This window comes from Pleurodeles waltl, chromosome 12 (assembly GCF_031143425.1).
Source record: "Pleurodeles waltl isolate 20211129_DDA chromosome 12, aPleWal1.hap1.20221129, whole genome shotgun sequence".
Taxonomy (NCBI): Eukaryota; Metazoa; Chordata; class Amphibia; order Caudata; family Salamandridae; genus Pleurodeles; species Pleurodeles waltl.
In genome coordinates, this window is record NC_090451.1 from 67,189,708 (window position 1) to 67,210,805 (window position 21,098).

At 43.8% G+C, this 21,098-nt stretch overlaps 1 protein-coding gene across 2 annotated transcripts in view; it reads right to left on the reverse strand.

The window, feature by feature from the left end:
• Positions 1 to 21,098, reverse strand: part of ATCAY (ATCAY kinesin light chain interacting caytaxin) — a 146,439-nt gene that overhangs the window by 56,292 nt on the left and 69,049 nt on the right. For both annotated transcript variants that reach the window (XM_069216270.1, XM_069216271.1), the window contains exons 5-8: positions 20,481 to 20,666; positions 16,915 to 17,017; positions 14,433 to 14,564; positions 11,997 to 12,083 (exon numbers count right to left, since the gene is read on the reverse strand). In XM_069216270.1, coding sequence (XP_069072371.1) covers positions 11,997 to 12,083; positions 14,433 to 14,564; positions 16,915 to 17,017; positions 20,481 to 20,666 — 508 coding nt within the window. The remainder of the gene's footprint in view (positions 1 to 11,996; positions 12,084 to 14,432; positions 14,565 to 16,914; positions 17,018 to 20,480; positions 20,667 to 21,098) is intronic.

Here is a 21,098-nt window from a genome sequence, read left to right on the forward strand (position 1 = left end):
CGAATATCGCAGCACCTCCAAGAAAGGACCACTCCCTCTCACAGGATGAGAGGGATAAAGGCGTGATCCCTGATCCTCAAAATCCGCGGGTTGAGTGGAATGACTACCTTGTTCCGACACCGTCTCCTCCACCACCTCATCCTTCACACTCTCTCTCAGAGGACATCGTCATTTTCATAATCTGATCGACTGGGCTGCAGCACAATTCCATCTTCCAATTTCTGTTAAGCAGTCCGACTGCTTTCTTCAAGATTTTAAAAAGCAAGCCAGAAAGTCTGTGAGAGCTATCCCCATTATAGACTATGGGGGTGATTCTGATTCTGGCGGGCGGCGGAGGCCGCCCGCCAGAATTCCGCCCCCATTATACCGCTCCGCGGTCAGAAGACCGCGGAGGGTATTATGAGTTTTTCCCTGGGCTGGCGGGCGGTCTCCAAAAGACCGCCCGCCAGCCCAGGGAAAAACTCCCTTCCCACGAGGATGCCGGCTCGTAATCGAGCCGGCGGAGTGGGAAGGTGCGACGGGTGCAGTGGCACGCAGACACTGAAATACTTTGCGGGGCCCTCTTACGGGGGCCCCTGCCGTGCCCATGCCATTGGCATGGGCACGGCAGGGGCCCCCAGGGGCCCCGCGACCCCCCCTACCGCCAACCTGTTCATGGCGGCTTTCCCGCCATGAACAGGATGGCGGTAGGGGGGTCAGAATCCCCTCGGCGGCGCAGCGAGCTGCGCCGCCTTGGAGGATTCTTAGGGGCAGCGGAAAACCGGCGGGAGACCGCCGGTTTTCCTGCACTGACCGCGGCCAAAGCGCCGCGGTCAGAATGCCCTGCGGGGCACCGCCGGCCTGTCGGCGGTGCTCCCGCCGACCCTGGCCCCGGCGGTCTAAGACCGCCGGGTTCAGAATCAACCCCCATATCTGGAATGAGGGAATAAAGATCATGAAGAATCCGGCCACGGTACCGCCAGAACCCTCTCCCTTCGGCAAACAATATAAAGCCACGGATGATTCCCCGCTTGCCTTACCAGTCATCCCAAACCTGACTCTGTCATCTCACAAGCAGCGCAAAGGCGCTAACAAAATGCTTCCGGTCCCATATCTGGGCCACCAAAAAAGGCAGATGCTTGGACAACATAGGGAAAAGATTCTTTCTTATGTCTGCCATCACCATTTGAGCAGCCAACTCACTAGCGATTCTGGGGTGCTATGACCTCTAGATGTGGTTATATGTCAGCAGTCTGCTCGATTTGATCCCTGAAGACAAGAAGGCGGAAGCAAAAAACATCTTACAGGAAAGAGACCGTACTTCCTCAGAAATTATACACTGTGCTCTTGACATCACCTCCACAGGTTTCTCTCAGTTGGCCGGAGCAGCAGTCTTGAGGCTCCAACAATGACTCAAGGCTACCTCTTTTAGAGAGCAAGTCCAATCAGGAAGGAGATAACATCGGGCAAATGGGTTTTGGACTCAGTAAACTATGGGCATACTCTGGAGTTTGTGCCGAAACCACCAAACAATCTTCCAAAAGGAGTGCACCCACCTCATCTTCACTTACTGAAGAAAGAAGCCCTAATAATGCTGGCCAAGAGTGCAATAGAAAAGGTTCCTTCTCATCAAAAAGGCATGAGATTTTACTCATGTTTTTTCCTTGTACAAAAGAAGACAGGGGAATGGTGACCCATCCTAGACCTCAGGAAACTGAGCACATTTCTGTGCAAACAATCTTTCTGTATGATTACTTTATCCAACATCCCCACCTGTTAAACAGCGGAGATCATATGACATCCTTAGATTTACAAGATGCGTACTTCCACATTCCCATACATCCCAAGCATCGCAAGTATCTCCATTTCACTGTAGCCAGTACCCATTACCAATGCAAGGTCCTTCCCGTTGGCCTCAAGTCCACTCCTCGAATGTTCACCACATATCTCGCCCCAGTGGCAGCCACACTCTGAAAGCAAGGTCATCTGGTATTCCCCTACCTAGATGACGGGCTTCTAAAATCCTCAAAAGCACAGCAAGCTTCCAAAGTTACCAAAACCTGCCTATCATTGTTTCACAGGCCAGGCCTCACTGCAAACTACTCAAAATCCTCCACCATTCCAAGTCACACAATAATGTTTTTGGGTGCCAACCTTTATACAGTCAGCAAAAAAGGCCTATCTATCGCCAGACAGGCATCGAAGGTTATCAAGCCTGGCTCTACAGATCTCCAAAGGAAAGTCTGTTTCAGTACGCCTGTCCAAGTTGTTCCTGGGCATGATCTCTTCTGCAATAAACCTAGTCCCGCTGGCACAACTAAAAATGAGGTCATTGCAAGAGCTCCAGATACAATGGATCCAGTCAAAAGGCTCCTTCAACATTACCCCATGGATGAGGGAGACACTAGCATGGTGGTCTCACATAAATCATCTCTCTCAAGGCCTCACATTCCTGATTTCAGTACCAGACTTCGTCATCACGAACAATGCCTCTTTGGAGGGTTGGGGCAGCCATTTGCAGGACCTACAAATCCAGGGGAATGGTCCACACTTCAAAAATCAGTGCATATTAATTGCCTGGAACTGAAAGTGATATCTCTCACTCTACAAGCTTTTCTGCCACAAATAGCAGGAGCCTATGTGCCAGTCCGTACAGGCAATACAACCAGCATGTATCAACAAGAAGTGGCGATCCAGGTCTCTATCTCTCTCTCAAGAGGCTCAAGACCTTTGTAACTGGCTCACAGTCCTCAAAATACCTCTAAAAGACGAGCACGTGTCAGGAGTGAACAATACCTTAGCGGACACTGTCAGCAGAACCTGAGACAGTTGCCATGAGTGGGAACTGGAGCAACTGGTACTGGACAGGATATTCTCACACTGGGGCAAACCAGCATTAGACCTCTTCGCAACAGACAAGAACGCCAAATGCCAGTTCAACCCCAGTCGATACCTGCTCCTAAAGTTGTGGGAGAATGCCCTTTCAGTGAGATGGTCAGGGATTTATGCTTACACTTTTCCCCCCTTCCCTCTCATACCATGAATCCTCACCAAAATGAAGATGGTGCACTGCCGCCTCATTCCAATAGCTTCCAAATGGCCCAGGCAGCATTGATTTATGGAGCTCCTGCTGCTCTCGGAGTCCAATCCCATCCGCCTACCCAAAATCCAAACCCTCTTGTTGAAGAACAACGGCCAGATCTTGCACCCGGAACCAGCCTCTCTCCAATTACATGCATGGCTCCTGAATTCAACGAATTCTGAGATGTAAATCTCTCAAGAATGTAGAGACATTCTGGCCAAAGCAAGCGCTAAATCAACAAACAAGACATACAGTTTTAAATGGAAAATTCTGCTTACAGTGTCAGCAATCTAACCTGCATCCCTTGGAAGCATCACCTGACCAGATTCTACTATACCTCCTCCCCTTAGAGGCTCCCCTCAAAGATGGGGATTATTATTCACACTTGTACTTGGAAAATCTGAGAGACTCCGCCTCTGTCAGGATTGTTCTAGATGGTGCTGTTGCCTGATTGGTTATAGTTCAAGTTTGGTCCTTTAAAAAAAAAAAAAGAACATAGATAGGTATTAAACTGACTTTGCATTTCCATCATAGCCTATGATACTATTACATACTACTTTACTATGGTACGATGGGACTCCAACTTCGACAACGTGTTTCAAGCATGTGGATCTATGAAAGATACCAATACTGGAGAACTGCAGATACAGGTAAGTAACTCTGGAATTAGTCTCTATTCTGGAGTGTTTTTGTTCACACAATATCTGGGGCCTGACTTTATCATCAGAATGTCTGACAGAGAGAGGAAAACTCTCTTCAGAGCGTGCAGTACATGTGGAAAGAAAAGACTCCACTCTGAGGATCCACATAGAGACTGTATATATTGCCTCTATCCTGAATATTCTGCTGCTGAATGCAAGGTATGTCATAACTTTTCTTCAAAAACTCTAAAGGATAGAGAGGGAAGATGCTCAAATGGCTCCAAAAGCTTAAAACAAGGAAAAACTATCTCAGATTCTGACAGTGGGGAATCTTCCTGGTCTTCCAAAAAGTCCCAAAAGAGACAAAGCTCACCTCACTCTGAAAAGGGTTCAGGGCAACCCTCTAAAGCTTTTAAAAAGACCTCACAAGGGTCTGGTGAAGGCCACAGTCTAACAACATCACCTCATGAAAGAAAATCTTCATCAAAATCTAAACAGCGCCTTCAACTTCAAAGGAGTTTTCTAAACCTTCTTCAGAGCCATCCACACCTTCACCGAAGATCATTACTACTTTTAAAAAGCCTTCTTCAGCCGCAGATGACAGACAGTCGACAAAGTCATTGTCTTCGACAGCATCGTCGACGAGAACATATACGGCATCTGTATCAGCGACAACATCTACTGTTACCAGCCTTTCTACTATTACTTCCTGCTCATTTACAATGTCTACGTCAACGGTATCTAAGTCCAGACCGTCAATGATGAAGATAAAGACGTCATCGATGACGGCGTCGATGACGCCATCGTCAGTACCATCGTCGACGGCCATTCCTGTGATGACGACATCGCCGACGACACTGTAGACGGCGACCAAAGGCGAACCTTCGCAGATGGAGATGACTTAGTTGACGACCTAATTGACGGCACCGTCTACGAGGAGAAAAATTCAGACTAGAAAAAGGGACATAACACCATGTGCCAGGTCTCCAAGTAAGGTCACACCCTTACTTCCGGCCCATCTACTGGAGGAAGATTTGGATGATGATGGGCCATTTGGGGTGGCTGATAGTCCTTCTCAGCTCCAGGTCAAGTGTCAAGATGATGAAGACGAATATGACCAGCAGTATTATTCCCCTCAGAGAGATCAACGAGGTGTGCCAGAGGATATGATCTGTATTCCAAGTTCCCTTATCTCTGATCTCCAGCTTATGTTAACAGACTACAAAAAGAGGTTTCCGTCGGCATCACAGTCAGAATAAATCCCAACAGAACCCCCACCATCAGTACCTTTCACTCCAGTACCAAAACCTATGTCGTTGCCTGGATCGGCGAGGAGTACCCCCAGAGAACCTTTCTACAAGTTACAGACTCCTCAGACGAGGAGAGGGAGGAAGGTGAACTCCAGGACATGCAATCTGAATGGGACAACTATGTGTTACCAACCCCATCATCTCTATCGCCTATTCCGGTGGATTTAGCCCTAGGAGACATTGGGGGTTTCCATAATCTACTTGAAAGAGCAGCAAAGAGATTTGTGCTGCCCATGCCATCTAAAAAAAGGGACTGCTTCCTGTACGATTTTAAGGAGCCCTTTCAAAAAACTGTACGCTCCATACCCATACCGAGTTACATCTGGAAGGAAGGTCTGAAAGTAATGAAACACCCGGCTACTGTGACTGCGGTCTTACCAAGGTTAGACAAAAAGTATAGGGCTCCAGAAGACGCTCCAACATGTCTCATTGGGCATCCAAAGCCAGACTCATTATTAATCCAGGCTGCGCAGAGGCGTTCAGAGAATCCGTCAACACCAATTTCAGCACCTCCAGACAAAGAAGGTAGAAGGCTAGACAACACCGGGTAGCGGTTTTCCTCTATATCAGGGTTTATAGTGAGAGCAGCAAACTCTTTGGCTATTTTGGGCAGATACGACAGGAAATTATGGGCGGATATCGCTTCCTAACTGGACCAGCTTCAGGAGTATTCAAAGGTGGAATCAAAGAAGATCCTGTTTAGAGGGGGAGCGCACCTCGGCTGAGGTTATTGATTGCGCAATGCATATTGCTACCACTGCTTTTAGACAACTAACAGGTGGGGTGGTGCTCCATAGGCATGGCTGGCTTAGGCAACTACCTTTCGACCGGAAGTACAGAATAAGGGATTGGACCTTCCGGTAGATGGGGAGGCTCTTTTTGGCAAGCACGTAGATGAAGCCTTACAAGCGATTAAAACTGACACAGACCCCGCCATATCATTGGGTACCCTAAAGTTTAAGAAGTTGCCTTTTCTTGCCTCCAGAGGGTGAGGAATCCCATCATATAGAGGGAGTATTCAAAACCTTTGTTATCCCTCCTATGCAACTCAGCAGTTTCAAACACAATATCCACAAAGACAACCACCCCAGGTGTCCTATTCTAGACCTCCTAGGGGTAGAGCACGTCAGGGCAAAGAACAATTCGTCCCCAATGACCAATTTCAGGCTCCTGCTACCTATTGCCACCAATTCACAGAATAGGGGGAAGAATATCCCGACTTTTGAAAAAAATGGCATGAAATAACGTCGGACCAGTGGGTATTAAAAATAGTTCAATTTGGCAACACCTTGGAGTTCATCAAAATCCCACCATCACACCTTTCACATACCTTCCTTCAAAACCTTCTAAAACAACTCCCGTTAGAGGTTGAAACCATGCCAAAGAAGGGAGCAATAGAGAGAGTTCCTTCTTTGGAAAAGGGCAGAGGTTTTTACTACCGTTTCTTTCTAATACGCAATAACTGTTAGGAATGGCATCCCATGCTCGACCTCCGGGACTTGAACAAATACCTCAAACGTCAAACTTTTCACATGGTCACGTTACAGGACATTCTCGTCCACATGAATCACTGAGACTTTCTAGCAACCCTGGATCTACAGGATGCATACTTTCATATCCAGATCTCTCCTGCCCACAGAAAATTCCTTCATTTCACAGTAGCTGGCAGCCATTTCCAGTTCAGAGTTCTTCCATTTGGCCTGAAATCTGCCCCCAGAATATTCACAAAGTGTCTGGCTCTGGTAGCAGCTTGGCTGAGAAGGAAAAAAACACCAGATTTTTCCATGTTTAGACAATTGCCTAATAAAAGCGCGGTCATATTAAGAGGCTCACAACTCTACAACGGCTTGCATGGAATTATTCAACGAACTGGGTCTGACCCTGAATTGGAACAAATCAAAGATCTTGCCAGCGAGAGTAATGACTTTCTTAGGGGTGACAATAGACACAGTCAGAGACAAAGCCTTCCCTACATTGGAAAGACAAACCAAACTGATGTCCCTAGCAACCAGAGTTCAAAAATAAAAGTCTCTTTCGGTACACAGTTACAAATCTCTACTGGGGATGATGTCATCTTGCATTCAGCTAATTCCATATTGCCACCTAAGAATGCACCCCCTACAGGAAGAATTGTATCTTCAATGGGTTCAAAAGGAGGGCTCATGCAACGACTCGGTCACAGTGACTCCACGCATGATGGATGCGCTCCACTGGTGGTAAGAACAATTGAAGATCGCAATAGGTCATTCATTTCTGCCCCACCGACCCCTGTTGGTCATTACCACGGACACCTCTCTGGAGGGATGGGGGGCTTACCTACAAGACCTACTGGTCAGCGGAAGGTGGAACAGCTCTTTTAAAAAATATCACATCAATTTTCTAGAGCTAAGAGCAGTTTTTCTGGCTCTGCAGGCTTTCCTCCCCAGAATAAAACAATCTGCGGTTCTCATAGGGACGGACAATACAACAGCGATGCATTACCTGAACAAGCAGGGAGGAACAAAGTCTCTTCTCCTATTTCGCAAATCTCAAAGTATTTGGAATTGGGCTATTCAAAATGGGGTGAGTTTAAGAGCAGAACACCTACCAGGAAAACAGAACAAAACAGCAGACACCCTCAGCTGACTAACATCCTCTTGTCACGAATGGGAGTTGAACCAAGAAGCTCTCGACCAGCTCATCAAGGAATGGGGAAAGCTCAACCTAGATCTCTTCGTGACTCCGGAGAACACCAAATGCTGCTTCTATACAAGCTGGGATCACCATCGGGGCTCGTAGGTGAATGCCCTTTCGATGGCATTGTACGGAATATTCACCTACGCTTTTCCACATATTCCCCTGATTTCAAGAGTGCTCACAAAAATTAAGAGAGAGCGTTGCAGACTAATACTGATAGCTCTGTATTGGCCTCACCAACATTGATTCTTGGAATTTGCTCCTGTTCTCAGAGAAAGACTGCATTCCACTGAAAGTCTCACCGAATCACCTAATGAGGAACGAGGGTTAAGTCTTGCACCCGGACCCCAAATCACTAAAGTTATCAGCCTGGCTCCTGAATACAATGGGTTTGTCCATTTAAACATTCACCCAGAATGTAGGAGAAAACTTTCAAAGGCCAGAGCGGATAGCACAAATAAAACATACTCTCTGAAGTGGAAAAGGTTTTGTTTATGGTATCAGAAAGAACAGATTAATCAACTATTGTCACCGCAAAGGGAGATATTGCCCTATCTCTTCCATCTGGCATCTTCAAAATTAGCTCATGCATCCATTAGAGTACACCTGGCGGCCAGACGTTCCCCGACATCTCCGTCTTTATGGTCCTCCAGGTTAATAAAACAATTTCTCAAAGGAATCTTTAGAGCTTTTCCGCCAGTAAGACCTCCTTTACCCTCCTGCAACTCAACACGGTTCTATCTGAGCTTATGAGACATCCATTTGAACCCATCCACAAAGCGGAATTCAAATACTTATCGTGGAAAGTTACTCTTCTGGTGGCTCTTACTTCTACTAGACGTATCAGCGAAATCCAGGCTCAAACCATTCAAGAGCCTTTCCTTCAATTTAAACACGACAGAGTGATCCTTTGCACAAACCCAAAATGTGTTCCCAAAGTACCATCGGACTTCCACATTAACAAACCTTTGATCCCAAATCCGTCATCTCCAGCAGAAAGGGCTCTTCATTCACTAGACATCAAAAGATGTATTAAGTTTTATCTAGAGAAAACCAAACATTTTCGCAAGTCAAAACAGTTATTTGTCGCTTATAGTGCCCCGTGAAAGGGCCAATCCCTTTCGAAACAAGAAATAGCAAGATGGATAGTAGCTGCTGTAAAGTTTTGTCACCAGGCAGCTGGAAAGCCTTTACAATTCTCAATATGGGCACATTCCACGAGATCTGTCTCAACATCGATGGCACTGTTCGCAGGTGTACCCCTACAAGACATTTGCAGAGCGGCCACCTGGAAAAGTACACATGCGTTTACAAGACACTACTGTCTGGATACCATACCTCAAGGAGATCTGGCGGTAGGAAAGGTGGTCCTGTGGCATCTATTCCAGTAACAGTGAGCTTAACTCTGCCTCTCTCCATCCTTCTTTTCTCGTACTGCACATTGCATATTTTGATAATTGTGCTTTATATGTAGATATCATTGTTGACGGACATTAATATTTGTGCTTATAAGAAACAGCATCTTTACATGTTAGGATACTTATATGCTTTATCGGATAAGATAGGTATCTATCAGTAATTCTAAAGATTTATTGTTAATGCAGTGTGCTGTAGATATTGCTTTATAGTCTGATTCAAGCATGTGAATCTATGAAAGTTCCAATACTGGAGTAAGGAAATAAGTTACTTACCTGTAACTATAGTTCTGGAGTATTGGAATTGTTCATAGATTCACATGCGACCCACCCACCTCCCGGGGGAAGCTCACCTTTTTTTCCTTCTCTAAATCGACTTTTAGGATACGCACTAGTGCTTAGAAAATCTGAGGTACTGGAGCTTCTCTCAGGAGTGTTCTAGAAGGTGGGATTATCTGATTGGTTGATTCTGGAGTTTGGTCCTTTTTTACATAAGGACCTGGATAGATTACTTAAAAGTAGGGATGTAAGGCATTATTATTATGTCTATGGAGACATTGTCTTTTCTAAGGTACCGGGGACTCCCATCTCGACGACGGGGAATGATTCAAGCATGTGAATCTATGAAAGATTCCAATACTGGAAAACTATAGTTACAGGTAAGTAATTTTCTTCTGATGCCACTCCTTGAATGCAATTAGTGTCGCCCCGGAGATTCCATTTTTATGGTTGCTTACAATGTTTTCATACATTTGGTTGTTTATAGTGTTTATAGTGAAAGCCTTTCTGGGGCACTTCAAAATCTTTTGTTTTTAAATATTGTTGGAAAGTTTTATTCCCATTAAGGAAACATAACTGTTTTACTCCCCTCTGGTATTAGCGTACACATATTATGTTTCCATATGTCATTTGTTACATGTTACAGAAAAAACACAGTAAATAAATAACTGTGGAAATTAAATACAGTTATCATAGTTAATGGCACCAGTGTTCCATCCTACACACTGAGTGAATCCCTAAAATATCAGTTTTAAATTTGCCATTTTATTGGCCTGTCCTCAACCAGATGGTTTCAGGCTCTTTGTATTATGGATTATGGAATGTCAAACCGTTTTCTATCATAACATTTTTTTCTCAGGCTTGCTCACACTTTCCACCAAATGTAATTTCTAATTTCAGTTACTGGTAGCATTCCATTCTACTTTCTTCATAAATACATCCTCGGTAGCAGAAACATCAAGCGACACAATAGTTATCAAAAAGGTTTACTATTTAGACAAGACCAAATACATATTAGAGCCAAACAGATATTTGTTAATTATGGGGCTGCTATCCTCGAAAAGACCTTAGCCAGAAGGATTGCCTTGTACAGGCCCATCTTGTGAATATTTGCAGACCCACCATTTGAACCTTGGTTCATAAATTTGACAAGAATCACTGCATTGAGTCCCACTCCAGAGTAGTCACCATAGTGGGGCATGCATCCCCGCTTTACCTACATCCAGAAAGGGCTTTCTGTTTCTGGTCTTCTTTTGATGTGGTTAGGTATGCTTCTCTAGTTTCTTTATAAGGATCAGCGAGGATCACAAGGTGATGGAAAGCTTTAGCTCCCTGTCACAGGTATTCTCTCAGTATTCATAACTATACCACCTACGCCACGGGAGACAAGCATTATAGGTCTTTCAGAGATCTTCAAAGCACAGTCCTCAAACTAACACACAAAAACATACTGCCCCACGTGCCCCATTGTGCATGACGGAACAGGTACAACTTCTGGAACTTTTAAGTAGCATTTTTACTTTGAGTACCTACCATGCAGTAAATAACTTTTCCTGACTTATTGTTTTCTGTCCTTCATATTTTGCTTTGGAAATTCATGTTTTCAATGAGCCATTTATGATTTGATCCTAGGAGTTATAATACGTACATATTTAAAAGGACCTGTAATGTTGCATCCCACTGGATTGTTTTTTGTTGTAAACTTTTTTCAGATTAAAAATATATACATTTTAAAGATGCTCAGAATGCCTTACATAAGCGTTTCTTTGATCTTTCAACGGATAAAGTAAAGCATTACAAGGCTAGAAGGCTCAAGCAAATTGCTGAGTTTTTACAAAACTGTACTGGCAGAGCTGTAGATTTCTACAGATTGGCTTCCAGTGGAGGGCTGGTGGCCTGAGCAAACAACAAACCAGTATCACTGTGCTTGCTTTTGCAAATTGTAAACTTTTTCTAAATCTATTTTTTCAAAAGCAGCCCGTGTTCCTTGAAAGAATTGGTACTGCTAAAAAACAGAATTCCCATTTTGGGAAACGATACGGAGGGCAAGCAGACGCCCATATGACCACAGTTCTACCCCCCACCTCCTAGGCTGCCAATACTATTCACAAAGGGAAATTGGGGCACACCTTTCTCTGTCTGAAACAGTTAGTCACCCCAGGTCAGAGGAAGGTACTCATTAATGGTGTGCTACTTTAGCTGCTGTAACAAGCCATTGATATACTCCTCTCCAATTTGGAAATAGGAAGAACACAACCCTTTAAGACACCTCTTAATTAATTTTTCTACTTGTAAAATAACTTTTGTACAATAAGGAAAACCCTTTTGCAGGGTGCAAAACCAGTAAGTTTGCAAATCACAGGGTTTGCGATGGCAATGGCGCTTTCAACATCCGTTCCTGTTTTTTTTTTAAACATAATTGAAAGTAAAACATCAAATAAAACATCAAAAAAATGTCCCTTATATGTGATTCATTGTTTTTTTTTCATGTTTGATGTTTTCTTTTGTAGCAGTATATTTGAATATACATTGAACTCAACATGCCTTTCTCGACAACAAAGCAAAAGTGAACAGAGGCTGCAGTGTCATGAATGCAATGGTGCATACTGCTGACCTTATGAACGGCCTGGAGATCGCAAGCACTGTCCGGATGAACCAGGATGGATGCACAATGATCAACGACTTGAGGTTCTTCCTCAACCTGCAGAAACAATGGATGGAAAAGGTTTGATGTTCCAGCTTGAATACAGACAAATACGAAAACGACTAATGTATAAAATGGTAAAGATATTAAATTATTGGACTGCCATATATTTCCCCTAAAGGATCAGCATTATCCAATTGATAGCTGCCAATAAAGAGACAAATAGAATAGCATAGAAACCAACTCTAGGAGAACTAAAGGAGACAAAATTCTGTTCAGTTTTCTTACCATATGTAGAGCACAGTAACATCGTTACTGCCTTACAACATTAAAAGACTATTGAGGATTTACCTTTCCTGAACAAATGCCAGTTATTAATGACTATGGTCACGATAAGGCTAGGGGATGCACGGCTGCTCTGCAAGTATAGCTAAAGGTTTGGGCACAGTGTAGAAAGACCACATAGTCCTTGTAGTAAAGCACTGTCTCAGTTTACTGATCAAAACCGTAGGTCTATTCAATCAATCAGGAATTTGTAATACGCACTAATCACCTGTGAGGGTCTCCAGGCGCTGAGGAAGGGGGGGGGAGCGAAGGAGGTGCCTTGAAGCAAAGTAAAGAGCTATGAGCAAATATTATTTTCCATTACCTACGCTGTTCAGTAGATATATTAAGGCTTGAGTGGGACACTTGCGCAAAAGGAATTACAGAATGTAATACCGTTAATCCCTGGCTTTCTGCAAAAGGGACTGTTTGTCCTATTTACTACATCACTGGTGGCCAGTGGCCCCCTGGAGCAGCGGGTAGAAACGCTGGTGCCTGGCATTGGCAGTGCCAGTGCTAAAGCTCTTCTCAGGCGCCCACAGCGGGTGCAAATAACCAGTACCAAGGTTGCATAGTCTTGAATTCACCTCCAGCCTCTTTAATCCACTACCAGACACGGATGCTCCATTATCTTGCTCTTGCCGGTCCCTGCTTTCTCCCTTTGTGTCATATTTTTTTGTCTTTGTCTTCCCCCTTCTTTCCCATCTGTGTGTTTTTTCTTCTCTTGCTCACGGTCAGTATCTCATGCGGAAAAATAAGTGCAGGCCCCAAAAAGTAAGTGCTGGTGGCCCTCACCGACAACCACATGCGCAAATTAAACAGTGGGTACCGGGTGGTTTGGGAAGGTTGTCTAGTGCAGTCACTGCTGAAGCATGCATGCCAGTAGACCCGATCTAGACAGGCAACTCTATTTTTTTAAAGCCACAAGTGGCTTAATTTTGGCTGTCTCCTGCCTGAAATTGCCTCTATTGCAGTATAAATCATTGGGGGAAATACATTCTCCCGATTATATTTTTGAAATCTCCCACTTTCCTCTTCTTAAATGTTGCATGCGCATGTATGATTGAAGATCTGCATGGGAAGATCACAGTGCCACTTGACTCCCCACCCAGTGTAAGGTTTGGGAAGAGCTGCTGTGCTTCTTGGAAAACTGCCTAATTAAGGTTATTACCTTTCTTCTGAGTTTTTGGGAACTACCTAACATGATAGTTTTGTTCACTAGGTATTTCGGGGAGGCAGGTGTTAAGTGTGCAGCTTTTTTTTGTCTAGCAAGATTTTTAAATAAACTGCTTGTTACCTGTGGTAACCATCACGCCAATATCGCACTCCATGTTTGCGATTCATTAAAAATATATATATATATATATTTAACGCCAAATCCACGCTACAAACCGTCCTTGTTCAGAAAGTCTCACTGTTGAAGTTTCTACTGTTAAAAAACATACCATGTGTGACATTAGTCACACTATAGAGTGCAAGGCATACATCACCCTCTGCTGGACAACTAAGGTACTGTCACACACCTGAAGCGATTGATGAATTCTATTAATTGTAGAGGGTGATAACTGTGACTACGATTGTAATTGTAAAATTGTATTTATAGAGCTTGCTACCCCTGACGAGGCGTCGAAGCGCTTTGCGCCGAGTAGTATGGTACACCAGAACCCAAGAGAAGAGTGAAAATTACGTAGATAGTACCTAAGTAATATATGCTTTCTTTTTTTCGTTGTGGATTTGTTGTGGGATGTTTGTGCTCGGCAGTTCTGGTGTGTGTAATAGTTTAGAGTAGAGATTGAATGATGGGGTGGATTACAAAAGGGAAGGTGTACATTGTTATTGGGAGTAGTGGGCATGTGCACGTTAGTTGGGTGAATTGTCTAAAAAGGAGGAAGAAGTTTGGAAAGGATGTTTGGGAGTTCAGAGTAATCAGAAACTTTTGGGTTGAATCTGAGAGGAGGGATGAGACAAACGTTGAAAGGAATAGATATGTTTTATTAAACTGAATAAGTTGGCACCTGACTCCTGCCTGCAGGCCATGACACCTTCGCCAAGCCCCCCATCCGCCTTCACAGCATTACTCACCGCCTGTCAATCATCTGGTAGCATTTCTTTAGCCAGCCCAGCCCCGGCATCCTCCTGCGAGGTGTAGCGCCATTGAGATACACTATCATGTAGTCTTCAGCCACCAGTAATTCCAGGCTGCTGATCACATACCTGATGGAAAAGGAGAGCACAAGCCTTAGGCACTGAGATTAAGGGAAATACAGGGTAGGAGACCCTGAGACTGAGGATCTGTGACATCCAGACAACGTTCACCCTCTCCCAACACTTCCAGCCACCTTGACCACGCTTCGAAAATGCAAATCTCTACAATCTAATGAAATAAGATTATTTGTTATCATAGTAATATATACCTGATGAAAAATAGGCGCCTCTGCACGAGAAGGTAAATGTGTATTTCTTAATTATGTGTACAGGCCTTTACGGAAGTTTCAAGAGAAATCTGTGGACAACTGTTTCAGCCGCATGTTAGTGTGTTGTCACAGATGTGGCCGCCGTGTATTAAATCCAGCAGATTACTGTTAAAGTGTTAAACCTGTTGGATGTACCCAGCTCATGGAGTTATATATGGACTTAGACTAGTGTGTGCCGCCCAGATGGTTCACTCAGTGAACACTCGCCTAGGGTGACCGCCCCGCTCTAGGTCATTACAGACTATGGGGGTTATTACAACTTTGGAGGAGGTGTTAATCCGTCCCAAATGTGACCGATATACCACCAACCGTATTACGAGTTCCATAGGATATAATGGACTTGTAATACGGCTGGTGGTATATCCGTCACTTTACCGTCACTTTTGGGACGGATTAACACCTCCTCCAAAGTTGTAATAACCCCCAGTGTCTCTTGTACCGAACTTTTCAATCACTGCATGGATGTGTATTAGTTTACTTAGTTAAATGGGAATAAACTAAGAGTACAACACTAAAAAATCCAATAAATTGTCACACAAAAGCCCAGGACTGAAAACTGTGTCCATAATGACCTGGAAGTTGTTTTACCGTTTTCAGCTACTGTAATCTCCACATCATCATCAAATCGCACTTACAATAATGGCGTTTGAATCCGACAAGCACTGTTGTTATTTCTGAGGCATGCACAATCAGTAGCATTAATCTGGGTGATAGTAGTGCCTTTTATCTGCAATTCTTCGACAAAACGGGAGGTGTGAAGGCTACATTACATAAACATGTTATTCTGGACAACGATGAAACTTTAGTGGGAAAAAAGGTGACGATTCTGCAGTTTGTATAATGCATGTGCTTTTTCACAATCCAGAAGCCTGTGTCACAGATATATATCAAATTACTAGAAATCCTGCAACACTAAGGAGCGTGAACATTTACTGAGTATAAAATATGACCAGCTTTTGGCAATACACTGTTAACTTGTGTGGTTACTGTAGACAATGCACACTTTTGTGTTTGTTCGAGCTGCGTTACTTCCTCAGAAACGTGCAATTAACTCCCCAAAAAAATTCTTTCGCTTTTATATACTTTATTACATGTTTCTGTGGTCATCTGCAGGGGTGCACTGGGCCACGGTGATTCGGGAGAATAGGTCAGCGGCTCTGAAAGCAAAAGAACCACTGGACCCTGAACTAGAACTATGAATGCTCGACGTAGTACAAAAAATCCCATTCTTGACTAAACCAAGCCTGGAATACTCCGCATACACAAACAAGATCCACTTTATTCTTGTGGATCTTATTATCCTCCTCAAATGGAGGGCCAAACAATGCTCGTTGTCAACCAATTCAAAGGGCAGAACGGGGACCAGGACCATTTAGTTTGGTTTTCTACTTAGTCTCATTATTAATACTTGTTTGTACACGGCCATTATTGTGTCCACCCCACACCCTTTCCAGCTCTTTCCAGTTTTTGGAACACAGTCCTTTGTTAGAGCTATTCAGAGTAGGCTTTCTTACATTGCTCTCACACATACAATCTCTTTACTAGCTGTTGAAGCATTGACCTTCCACTATAACAACTGTGACCCTTGTAATCTGCGTTTTCCCTTACTGATCTTCCTTGACGCCCTCCTCCCATTTTCTACACTGGAGTGAAATATAAATTAGTAAAACACTCCTCAAGGGATTACACCATGCACCATACTCAGTGCTTCTCTCTTGACTGTTTGCACCTGAGGATGTGGCCCTGAGAATGGGACAAAAAACTCAAGATGAGGACATCCGAATGATATGAGGGCCTGTAAGTAGGTTATTTTCTTTACTTCTGATCTGAGCCCACACTCCTTGCTTCACACCTGGCCTGCTTACATTAATCACATTAAGGTCATACAACATTCTAATCCTTGAATTTCTATCCTCCTGTGTGCCCTTAAGAATTTAGGGCCATATGTATGAACACATTTTCCCATAGACACAAAATGGGTAAAACCCTTTAATATATCTGGCCCTTAATTTCCTTTCTTCACACACTCCCCAGGAATTCAGATTCCCAAATGCACACATTGAAAAGCTTGTCTTGGCGAGCTCACTTACAGGAAGAGGTTCTCCATGATGTAGTGATAGTCCGCACAGTTGCTGTCCGGAAGGCAGCAGGCAGCAAAGACAATGATGGCGTTCAGACCCTCGCCGTAATATCCTGGAGAGTGGAGGAGGGTGGAGCAAGGGGAAGAAAGGAGCAGAGGAGAGGGAAGCAATGAGTTGAGGGAAAACAGGAGAAGGAAGAGAAAGTGAGAGAGTGGAAAGGCAGAAGAGTAATCACCATGAACAAGGTAGACGGACAGGAGGAACAGTTGCAAGCTTTTTGCAGTAGGAGACGCCTCTATTACTCTCGGAAATAATGGAGAAGGAAATGTGCAAAGTAGGGAAATGCACATTTCTGCGACTTAAGAGTCATAAAAGGTGGAGAACCAGATAAAATTCATGAAATTTACACAGTTCCTATAAGCATTTTACTATGACAAAAATTCTGCAAAACCAATGTCTGTGGAAAACAAAGGCCATAAAAGTTCTTGTAGGGACTAAATGTTACTGTGGAAGAAATGAATTGAAAACAGCACTTATTTTGCAAAAATGCATTTACAGTTGTAGTAAAACACTTTGTATGGCTTTTTTTCTGCAGAAGTGTTTGAAAATGATTCTTCCCCAGAACTGCAAACTTTGATTCTCGTAAATAAATGACAGTTTTACCTCCAGTTCAACAGATGGTTAAGAGCAAGCACTGTACGTCACTGTGCCAATATTGAGCCTGCACACATTTTCAATATAACAATTCCAGTTCCTCTTGCGACATGTAGGTTGTTAGAGGGTGATCATTATGAGTGGAAACCATGATCCCCTATTAAGTATTTGCTTCCACTTTACAGAAAAACAGTTTAAACTCTTGTTTGGGAAAGGTTGGAAAATATGGAGTGTCAGTATAAGAGGTAAATCCAGTATTCTTTTTGTTTCTATTTTGTGGTGAGTGCAAAAGAGGTGTACAGACAGTGCACAATATGCAGACATGTGTCTCTGACAATGTTGATCGTGAATGTCCTCCAGCATTGGGCCTTTCATGGATTCATGTGCTTGAATCATTCACATGGTGGCAAAATCCCACTGAAAATGTTATTGACGACCAGACTGCTGACTAGTGAAGCCTGTGTTGGCATCAGTAGTGAAGACCTCATTGGTGATACCCTCCTCAGTTAAAACTCCACAGTGACAGAAAAGCAGTCAGTACTGTTCTAGAGCTCAGTTGTGTCTGTGACTACCACCTCACCTGACCCTTATCAAAGAACACTGTGTTCGAGTCCTGACCCTTGTCAGTTGCACATAAGGCTGTCTCTGTCTCTACCGACCTCGGCAATGCCCCTACGTTGACGAGGTCTGCAGCTCCTATTTCACCAACTTGGTACTGGGTGGCGTAGAGTAGCCAGAGGTCACATCACTGTGATTTCAGAAAATAGAGGTGCCTAGTATATTGCGGAGACAGCATAGTCCTCCGGGAGGGTACTGCCAGAGACTCCACTAAGTTTCTTGACACAGTGGTTGGCTGAGCCCTAGAAGATTAGATAGCTGATGAACGGGCTCCTTGTAAAGTCGGCCCAGTGTAAAGTACTTAGAGAAAGATGAGTATCCTGATCAAAAAGACCAAAACCATCACAGCATCGCATGGTGGATGGAGGACACGGGTTCTGGCCACCCATTTTCAGGATTAGGATCACCAGTGCAATTTGGGCATTATAGATTATGACCAAGGTTACGGCTGTTATTAGGTAAGCGCCACTACCAGAAGCTACCTATGCTCCAGGTTCCAGTGAAGTTCATCAGAGCTTCACCAGATGATGCAGGCTTTATGCAGCACAGTACTGGAGCAGTTAGAGCTTGCTTAACCTCTACCGTCTCCACCTCCACCATTATTATAGCCATTACCACCACCTCAGCAGGCTCCACCATTACCTTTAGGCCCTTCTCCCTGTCAAGTGGCGTCCGATACTACGGAAGATGAAGAGGAGGAACAAGTTGAAGTACTGGAGAATACCCCAGCACTTCTATCTAAGAGGAGGGACTGAGAGCTCTTAAAGGTCCAGCATATGTGCTCCTGAATAGTCTAAAATTTGAAAAAGGAGTATGCAGTTCCTATAGAAAAAAGTGCGTCAATGTGAGCAGGTCGGTCACAGACTGAGAGATCAGAAAGGGGTCCAAGAAGATGCAGAAGTAAAGGTACACTGTGGAGGGGACATTGTAGGCCTTAGCAGTCATTGAGACTGTAGTGGATGTTGCGAGTACTAGTTTTAAGCAGTTATTAAGAGCTAGTTTACTCAGGCCCAAGGCTGGCTCCAGATCACCTTGCTGAAGTCAGAAGTGGAAACTGAACTGTGGACATAGCCTGCTATGGTGAGGCCCACTTCAGCCGTCAAGTTGACCACACTCTGCCACACATTAGACACAGTGACAGTCGGGTCACTAGGATCGTTGCAGTTACACCAATAACAGCCCTCTGGCACCACCAGGTGCTTTTGAACCCACTACTATTAGTGGGCACTTGTGTACAGCCATTAGTCACACACATTAATTCCTCACATCCAGTGTGTTTTTGTGTTTAGTTGAGACAAAGTGGAAACAAAGAGGACTAGTGCAACATTATTTGCACTGGTTTTGCAGATGTTATAGCTGTTTTGATAAAAGCTGGTGCTAAACAAGAATGGAAAATCCACGACCATAGATCAGAAATGCACAGGAAAAAGCAGGTTAACAATGCAAAAGGGAGAATAAACAACTGAGAAGGAAGGTACGGGAGCAGTTATATGATGAAACAAAATAGATAACAATTGCATACGAGCAGGAATATATGTACTGATGAATTGAACAGGGATGTTGAAGTAGCTTAAACAGGAGAATGAGGACATAATTAGAGGGGAGGAATTGCAGCAAACAGGATAGGTTTGTCTGTACGTGAAGTAGTTAAAAACATAAAAAGTTTGAGTAAGACGATAAGTCTGGTTGAACTAGCTATCATGGAGAGAAGAAAGGAGATAAACAATCGGAAAAAGATGAGGCGGGAAGCAAGATCCTGAGGTGATTAATGAAAAGCAGAAGCAGTAATCTAAGAAAAGTTCACAGTACAAAGGCAGGGTTTGCAGAGGCAGCTAGTGTGATCCAGTTTGGAAGCATTTGCCAAAAGAAGTAATTTAAGTACTAGTGGAAAGAGCTGCAAGAAGGGAGTTCCAAACGCTGGTCGCGCAGCTAAAACACAATTGAGTTATAGATCATTTGTTTCCTCCAGACATTTTCAACTCTCTGGTCAGGTAGAGGAGTGCTGGAGAGTAAGTCTGTATAGGTGATATAGGCCATCTTGCAGATCCTTCTAGCTTTGATGGGAAGCCACTGGAGTGTTAGTAGAATGAGGGTGATGTCTTGACATTTTTAGTACACAGGACAAAATGAGCCGCCACAAATAGAACTGCTTTTGTTGGTGTGTAGTGTTTAGGAAGAAATTTTCATATGTATATGCAGTAGTTAAAAAATTTCGAGTTTTTCTGAATCAACAGTACTTGAAAGATCTAATTGCACAGGTCTCTTCTAATAAGAGAATGATTCAGATGAAAACAGTGCCTCACCTCCATGTGTCACCACCTTCATGTATGGCTTTATCATCTGGAGGTCGATGCGGTGTTCCTGTTCTCCGATAATCACTGTCCGCCAAAGGCGTCCATTGGTGGCGCTGCTCTCGCCTGTCGCCCCATCTCCAAACAGGTCAGCACTGTCCCCAGGCATGTTTTTGGCAGTGGCCACAGGTGTGTCATCTGCAATGACAAAACGTGATAGTCGTGGTTGAGCTCGAAAGAACCTGCAGGCTAGGATTGGTTGCAACTCCTTTTCCCATATGGTATGTACACATTTCCACTTTTTCAGTCTCCTACTTGCAAAAGTCCATAGCATTGCTAGTGTTCCTCAGTAAAAGCAATCAACCAACAAGTAATATTACTAACATCTTATTGTTCTCTAAATGACACCATTTGTGGTTTGTTGGCTAATGTATGTCTGCAAAAGCCTATGTGGCGATTCCCACCATTATTTGCCGCACCTTCTCACGATATGGGCTGTCTAGTGCTAAAATTAGCATTTCTCTCACAGGTTAGTGACTTGTGCTCAACCATAAGCTTTGGTTCAAAGCATTCCCTACACATGAAGCTTTCAGACCCCACCACACAACCATCTATTGGTTATTACTTTGT